This window comes from Ptychodera flava, chromosome 5, assembly GCF_041260155.1.
Source record: "Ptychodera flava strain L36383 chromosome 5, AS_Pfla_20210202, whole genome shotgun sequence".
Taxonomy (NCBI): domain Eukaryota; kingdom Metazoa; phylum Hemichordata; class Enteropneusta; family Ptychoderidae; genus Ptychodera; species Ptychodera flava.
In genome coordinates, this window is record NC_091932.1 from 23,090,820 (window position 1) to 23,100,245 (window position 9,426).

Sequence of the window (9,426 nt, forward strand, 5' to 3'; positions counted from 1 at the left end):
ATCTTGCAGAGTCAGTGTGGTATTGAATTAAATAAAGGAAAAGGAGTAATTGCCACCTAATTTTCTACATTAACTGCACAGACAAAAGGGTCAATGTAAACGAATTTTTCAAAAATTGACACACTGTTTCTAAGAGATCAGTTAGTCTCACAGGTTGCAAAGGTTAAAGTTTTTCGAAAATAAAAATTCAAACATGCCTTGCACAAGAGACCACATCCTAGTATTTCTCCAGACTAACGATTAGTATAACTGTGCAGAAGTCGTTTATATTTTATAATTAATAAACAATGACAAATCGTTTGCAATGCTTGTTGTCTACTTGATTTCATGAAATATCTGTTAGGACGTTCCGATTGAAAATCTTTGATTGGTTTGCCAGTTGATTGTATAACCCGATTCATACTTAATGATCTGTTTAAACGAAGTTTTCAAAATATATGCATGAGCGCTTTTTGAGGGTGATTTGCATTTAATGCATTTAACGATGTTTTAACTCACTAATTTAGTGTATTTAATTTTTGTTCTCTCGCTCAATAGTACGAATCCGCTCAATATCCACTTTAATATATTCGTAGTGTCTCAAGAATTAATGAGTTGTCTTGTAGGTCTTTCAACACTGATAGAGCTCATAAGAAAAATTGATTAGATTTTATCACAACGGTTTTTGCTGCGTAAATGACGTGTACAGTACACTGTATAGGTTTTCAGAATGAGATAGATAAGAGAAAAGAACCCTATAGTACGCTAGGTTTATTTGAAACAAATAATATGGGCAATAAGACACTTTCTCCTCTAGAGCGGAACGTTCATGAAAATCGCCTTATTTTGTGCATATGGTGATTACAATCATTTTTTCTGTCTACTTAATCATACGACAAAATTATTTTCACCATATGAAATATTACGTGTTTAGAATACATGTGATGCACGCAAAAAATTAAAATTTAAAGAGTATAATAATAAACTTGCAAGTGTATTGTCTTTTTCAATATTATTTTAATATCCTTTTTGGTACTTACAGTCATTTATTTGATGCAAAGATCAGATGAATAAAATTACATAATGCAATTTTATAGTTTAGTGAAGAGAAGTCATTAAAATTATAAATGATAATGACAAAACATTTCCATAAGTAAAAAAATGTTTTTCGTCTCACAAAAACTCTGACGTTAAGCATTCAACGAGATATACACTTTTGAGGCGGAAGGAGTTAACAAATATATCGTTGAAAAGAAGTAAATGATAGCTGACGCACATTGCATTTTACTTTAAAACTCGCTGCATCTTGGTAATCCAGTGTCATAAGTAAAGATAAACAATGCTTTAAAAGTAAAGGACCTTCAAAATAGACTTTTACAAACTTTAGCTTCTTTTTTTACTTGTTTGTTAACTTCCGATGAAATTGCGATGTGATTGTTTTCACAATAGTGATTGGATCAATATTTGACTGAAGCCACGGCAACGGTCTGCCACTGCAGGCAATGAACCCTTTGAAGGAACACGTTATTGTAAGTCTGCTTGCATAATATAGGTTGTCTTGATCGGTCCATTTTTGGTCGGTTGTCAATCCAGCTAGTTTGGCGAGCTGTTCGAATTGTTTCCAATCCAACTTCATGCTCAAATTTCCTGGGTTATTCATATGGATGATCTCGCCTTCTTTCACATTTACCAATACTCTCTGCAATAATTAAAATCGAGAACGAAATCGATTCTATAAATCCATGATGATATCCTATCATCACATGTAACTTGAGATTGGATACTGTGATTTAAAATGTCAATAAAACATTAATGGGATCATTACAGACGTTGATATCTGCACTATTTTTCAGTTTTCAAAAGATCGCATTTTATGCTTGGAATCATGTTACATCGATACAGGCATTACAAAGCCATTCCGACATGTCATCATGCTTGAAAAAATCTGAGAACTAAAATCAATCTAATCCAAAGCTGATGGGGAAAATCGAAATGTCCGAGTATCACTAACACATTAATGCCCTGTGGTTCATTGAATATTATTCCATTTTTATTTTTTGTCGCATCGTGGTGCTATAGTGATAGTTTCTATGCATGCTATCGCTATTCTGCCTCCATAGTTCATTGCTTACTGTTTCGCATGATTTTAAAACATTGGCGATACATATGTCGTATCATCTAGAAAGAAGCTGGAACTGACGACGGGTGTTGAACTTGTTGATTGAATACGGAACCATGACTAGGCCTCACAGCCCAGCCAACGATACATCAGTCTGCGACTCAGCCTGTAGTGTTGCTACTGGAGTCTGTCCTAGTAAGCCCCTGAGCGAATGTACTGTCTTGGTCACTCCACAAGGGAGGTACGTGTAACTGTGGTCCTGAGCGAGTGTCCGAGTTAGTCCTGAGTGAAAGTCCCTGAGTGAATGTCTCTACCTATAGGTTAGTCTGTCCACTTATACATCATCTTGGCTATGTCGGATACCGACGCCATAAAAATACAATAAGATGACATACATTACTTTGATTTCTACCGACGATGGAAAAGCTACAAAAGTACAAATCATCACTTGCCCGTGTGTGGCATGCTACAATTCTTGTTTTTGAAACCAACGCCATGCAGTAAATTAAACTGATAATAACAGCTCAAAATTACAAATGGTTGAAATACAATAGAACATGGCGGTAGTATGCAGGATACCTCCATGAGAAAGATAAATAACTGGGTGAATTTTGAAATGTGTAAACGAGTAAGACAATGTTGCCGATACCGTGCTGGTATTTCGTGGCGCCAGTATTGTTATAATCTAAATCGGCTTGAATTTCAGCTTCATTTACCGCCGCCAAGGACGCTAATGTATCGTTAGGGTGAAATACTAGTTTTCTTTGCGCCAATTGGGAAGATTATGAAATATACAAGAGTGAATTTTGTTCACAAAAGCATTCAAAGATAATGTTTAGCTTGTAACCCCGTTTACAATAACATAAAACCAAGTGCAACAGGAAATGATCATGCATTGGGTTTGGTTTTTGCGATGGTCACGCGATCAAAATTTGTACTGCATGGATTGAGTACATGTAGCAAGATTAAAATTGTATGCCCTTGTCATATAATAATTGGAAGCGAATATGTCGATTCATAAAGGTTTCATTGGAAGTGTATTTTTATAAAGAGAGACAAGCTTATAATTATGTAAATGATACTGTTAAGATAATGATAAATTTGCTCTAAGTTAATGTTTTATGTTTTATTTTGTCCCCTAGTTTTAAATTTTAAAACCTAATATATATATATATATATATATATATATATATATATATATATATATAATATATATATATATATATATATATATATATATAAACATGTGCACATCTCCTGCGTGACGGACCGCTTTACTCATTAAATGTAAGTAATCCGCGTAAATAAAACATAAAATCGCGATAAAAATCATGCAATTTGTTACAATAATTTTGATCCATCCACGTCAAAGAAAAATAAGAAGACTGTTCATGTAATAAATATATAATCCCATGGAATTTTTCTCTGTTGACGTCATCGTATACGAGTGTTTTTCGCGGAGCCGTACAACTTCGAGCCGAAGGCGAGAAGTTGTGCGGCTCCGCGAAAAACACGAGTTATTTATCTTTCTCATAGAGGTATTTTGCATACAACTGCCATTTTCTATTGCATTTCAACCACTTGTAATATTGAGCTGTTATTATCATTTTAATTTACTCGTGAAAAAATACCATGGCTTATATATAAATAAATAAATAAATAATAAATAAATATATATATATATATATATATATATATATATATATATATATAATATATATATATATATATATATATATATAAATCTGTGCTAACAATTGAAATAGTACGTTAAAAATTGAACTGAATGCATGGCTATTTTGAAATATGTTGTAATTGGCTTGACGTTTTTCACTGGCGTATGTCCAGTTTCCGATTGGCTGATTTTCAGTTTTCCCATTGGCCTATGTCCAGTTTTCCGATTGGCTGATGTACTTATATTCTGATGAGATTCAAGCCTTGTTTTGAGTTGTACCATTTTGTTGAAGGTATATATCAGTAAAGGAAAGTTGTATTTAATCAGTAGGGAGATGCTTAATTTTGTTAGTGATAAACATTAGTTTGTAGGTGAAGATAGAGGCACGTACTAATACCGTAAGCTTTGATAATCTAGGGTTGAATTTAAAATGTCATTTAAAAAAGGCCTAACACAGTGAGGACTTTGACACCTGTACCAGAATTTGGAATGGGCCAGAGCAAATATGGCGTCCAGTGATTGCACTTGAGCAGCGATACTAACTACTTATTCTTACTGCCTCATGCAATTAATTTTCAAAGTATCTTTCTTCGTGATTCATATTTGAAAGACATTCTGTGTGTGTGTGTCTAGATTAGTTGAGCAAATATTAATGTGATTGAGGGTGGGAGAAAGTTATACTGGCAAGATCGATTGCTACGGCCATGGAAGTATTATACTTCCATGCTACAGCTGTATACAGCTGTACTGCGTGAGTGGCGCCCTCAAGGTATCCATCAAATTATGAAATGGAAAGTTTTACTTGTTGGTGAACAAGTCTAATTAGTACGCATAACACCAAAATAAAAATATCAAAAACTATAGAAGCTGATAAAAAGGATCTTCAGACTGATTAAATAACGGTAGTCAGAAGGTTTGACAAACTTTACAATATAAATAAGGGAGCCTTCAGTAATTACAGGGGGTGGGCCGGAGGAATTGGGGGGAGGGTCACTTTTTAGAAAACAATTCAAGGGGAGGGTCACGTTTTATGAACCTATCTTGGGGGAGGGTCACTTTTGACAGAAGCTGATTTTATGGCCAAAACTTTGATTATCAGATATTTCCTGAATAGCAAATCACAACAAAATACATGCACATTATAGACCGCTAAAAAAATCATAGTTTCATCATAGACCGCAATGCATAGTGAATCGACATTTCAGTTAAATTGCAAAATCAAATTTGTTGCACAACCATAGACTTGTAACCACTCTAGTCTAATCAAGAAAATTAATATCAATAATCAAGAGTACACAAATGCAAAGATTTACCTATTTTTGTATTGGAAAAAACTATTCATATAATTTCATCATAGACACCATGAATAGTGGTGTGCGCGGAATTCCCCCGGCCCAACTCCCCCTGTAATTATGCACACACACATATATATATATATATAAACACACACACACACACACACACACACACACACACACACACACATATATATATATATGTATATATATATATATATATATATATATATATATATATATATGTATATATATAATTGCCAAATAATGCAGGAGCATCTAGTGACGCTAAAATAAGCAAGGATGTAATCTATTTTTAACGGAAAAGCTGCACATAATGCCGAACAAATCTATGCAGTTCAACAAGTGCTCTGAGATTGTTTCAAAACGTCGACACCAAAACATATTATTTATCGAATTTAATACTAGTTATAGAAGACACCACATTTTAAATGTTACGTGTCAACCATACATAGTGGGAGTTGAGATTTAATACAAAATTAGTCCGTATTACATACACTTTTACTAACAACGTACCTATCAAATACCTTGCACGCTACATTGTATTGATTCAACAACGATGCGTGCGTGCGAGCATGCATGCATGCATGTATGCATGTATGTATGTATGTATGTATGTATGTATGTAAGCTTATGTATGTATGTATGTATGTATGTATGTATGTATGTATGTATGTATGTATGTATGTATGTATGTATGTATGTATGTATGTATGTATGTATGTATGTATGTATGTATGTATGTATGTATGTATGTATGTATGTATGTATGTATGTATGTATGTATGTATGTATGTATGTATGTATGTATGTACACAGTACACAGTGCAAGTAAATCTAGGATCGTCTGGTATCGATATTAGTCGAGGAGTCCCGGCGCAATTGATGATATTTATCGGGTAAATATAATATCGGCGATTTCTCAGACCCGGCGTGCCGAGACAAGGTAGGCAAGAAGTCATTCCAGTATCCTGTAATATCAATATTACCAGGTATAGTCCCGAAATTGCCTATATTTATTGGTTATATATCGGAGATTTGGCAGACCCGGGATGTCAAGATAAGAGACGCTTTGTGTAGGTTCGTCTTCGGATTTTAGAGTCCCGAAATCGCCAATATTAATAAGTTGGGACGGAATATTGAAGATAAAAATACTGTTGCGGACTTGTCAGTTTTTACTCAGTAAGCGCTGAGTTTCTCCCGTCAAAAGCACATAGATTTTCATGTCCGTGTTTATAGACAGCGCTGAGCTTGAACCACGAACCACATATCCCGAAGCTTTTTTGGTATTTTGTTTACCTGTATCGATCATGTGAGCTTAAATTAAACATTCTGAAGGTCAAGGTTTCAAGTTCCGGCTGCCGCTCTTACGCACCACATCAGGACACTGACTCCACGGCTTCGAGCAGCGTTTTCAGCTGCAGCCCAAAGAAGCAACCGATGAACCCATAAATCGAACTGTCCACGTTTCAGCATGTTAGAAAACTGCTGGCGTTCGTAAAATCGGGAAGTGTTTAATATAAAGTAGTTTTTTGGACACGGCTGTTCAGAGTTTCTCCCCTTTCTTTTGTGATACCGTACCTTGCTGATGCGTTCGTTGTTGTCTATGTCAAAGTTAATCCATGACGTATTGCAAACCTTAAACTAAACTGCGTTGAGGCAGATTAAATGCAAATCTTTTTATTCTATTCCATCACACGATGACTTAGTATTTCCTTTGTGTTGACATTATCTGTTCCAGATGTCTGAGACAGAACACAGCTGATGGTATCTTGCAGAGTCAGTGTGAAATTCAATTAAATAAAGGAAACAGAGTAATTGCCACCTAATGACAGAGTCAGTGTAAGGGAATGTTCAGAAATTGACGCACTGTTTCTGAGAGATCACTTAATCTGAAAGGTTGCAAAGGGTTGAAGTTTTTCTAGGAATAAAATTTCGAACGTGCATTGCAAAAGAGACCACAGCCTATTATTTCTCCAGACTAACGATTAGCATCAATGTGGCAGAAGTCGTTTAGTTTTAATAACTAGAAGTCGTTCAGTTTTAATAATTAATAAACAATAACAAAATCTTTTGTCTTTTAGCGTTTGCGCTGCTAGTTCATTTGTTTCTTGATTTCTTACAATCTTTATTAGGATGTTCCTATTGAAGACCTTTGATTGGTTTGACTGTTGATTGTATTGCCAGGTTTACGCTTAACGATCTGTGAGTTAAACCTCTTAAAAAGAAAGTTTTAAACTCAAATATGTACATTAGCGCTTTTTGTGGATGATTTACATTTAAAGCATTTAACGATATTTTAACTCACAAATCTAGTGTATTTACTTCTTGTTCTCTCGCTCAATATTAAGATTCTACTCAATTTCCTCTCCAATATTAAAAAAATTAATCGTGTCTCTAGAATTATCGTGTTGAGTTGTATGTCTTTCAACCTTGATAGCGCTCATATGCAAATTGAATAGACTTTATGACAACGGCTTTGGTGGCGTAAATGATGTGTACGATACACTGCATAGGTTGTGAGAATGCGATAGGTAAGAGAGAAGAACTTCTATAGTACGTTGGGGTTTTTAAAATAATGATGTGGGTAATAAAGACACTATTTCTCCTCTGCAGGGGAGTGAAAGCTTACACATGCATACAGCAATTCATGAAAATCGGCTTATTTTGTGCATATTGCGATTATACTTACTATTTTCTCCTGTTAATTATACGACAAAATAATTTTCACTGTAAAAATCTATATGTGTATAGAATGCAAGAGGTGCAAGCTAAAAATAAAAAATTAAAGATTACAATAAACATGCAACTGTGTTATGTTTTTTCAATATATTTCTAATGTACATTTCGTGGTTCTTACAGTCGTTTACTTGATGCAAAAAATCAGATGAATTTAAAATTACGTATTGCAATTTTATGGAGAAGAGTGGTTATTAAAATGTTAAATGTTAATGACAAACCATTTCCAAAAGTCAAAAGTATTTTTTTTCTTACGAAAACGCTGACGTTGAGCATTCAACGAGATATGCACTTTAGAGATAAAAGAAGACAGCAATAATATAAAGTTGAAAAGCAGTCAATGATACGTAACGCATATCACATTACTGAATATGGAAGGAGATTGTACTTTAAGACTTGTTGCCTCTTGGTAATGCAATGTGACAAGTAAAAATGAAACAACGCCTTATAAGTTTAGGACCTTCAAAAATGAAATTTTACAAACATTAGCTGTCTTTTGTACCCTTTTGCTAACTTCCGATGAAATATTGCGATGTGATTGTTTTCATAATTGTAATTGGGTCAATATTTGACTGAAGACACGGCGAAGGAAAATATAAGAAGGTATCTGTAAACGGATCTTAACTGTAAAAGACGCATCTTCTGTGGCATCTGGCTTTTTTCTACCACTGTAGGCAATGAACCCTTTGAAAGAATACATTATTGTAAGTCTGCTTTCATAAGTCCTAACGCAAATAGATTGTCTTGATCGGTCCATTTTTGGTCGGTTGTCAGTCCAGCTAGTTTGGCGAGCTTTTCGAACTGTTTCCAGTCCCACTTCATGCTCGAGTTTCCTGGGATATTAATATGAATGATCTCACTTTCTTTCAAATCGATTGTTTTACCAATACTATCTGCAATAGTTAAAACAAAAAAAAATCAATTTCATTAATACATGACGATATCCTATCATCACATGTAATTTTGTATTGGGTATGATAATTAAAAATGTCAATCGATAGGGATCGATACAGATATTGATATCTGCAGTATTTCCCATTTTACAAAAGATCTCTTGTTATTTTTGGAATCACGTTACATCGATACGGGCATTACAAAGCCATACTGACATGTGACCATATTTGAAAAATCTGAGAATTTAAGTCAATCTAATGCAAAGCTGACAGGGAAAAACGAAGTGTCAGAGTGTCATTTATAAATGAATGCCCTGAGCTTAATTATTGAATATTATTTCGTTTGAATTTTAATCTCATCGTGATCCTAGAATGAGGCTTTCTATGTATGCTTTTTCTATACTGTCTCCATAGTTCATCGTTCCTGTTTTGCATAATTTGTAGAAGTAACTTTCCTAGAACATTGAAGGTTTGCACTTTGTGCCTTTATTTTAAAATAATTGGACGCGAATGTGTCGATTCATAAATGTGTCAGCGGAAGTGAATTATTACAAAGTGAGACAAGCTTATGATTACAAAATGCAAATGTAAATGCTATCATTAAGATAATGACAAATTCCCCTTTCCTGAATCAGACTAAGTGTAATGCTTTATTTTGTTCCATAGTTTGACATTTTTGAAGTCGTTTTGCAATCAATGTGAAAT

At 34.3% G+C, this 9,426-nt stretch overlaps 1 protein-coding gene across 1 annotated transcript in view; it reads right to left on the reverse strand.

Moving 5' to 3' along the window:
- Window positions 1–8,265: 8,265 nt before the first annotated feature.
- LOC139133298 (histidine N-alpha-methyltransferase-like) overlaps window positions 8,266–9,426 on the reverse strand; it is a 6,907-nt gene continuing 5,746 nt past the window's right edge. Inside the window, exon 5 of the mRNA XM_070699828.1 lies at window positions 8,266–8,721. Within this exon, the coding sequence (XP_070555929.1) occupies window positions 8,528–8,721 (194 nt within the window). The 3' untranslated portion in view covers window positions 8,266–8,527. The remainder of the gene's footprint in view (window positions 8,722–9,426) is intronic.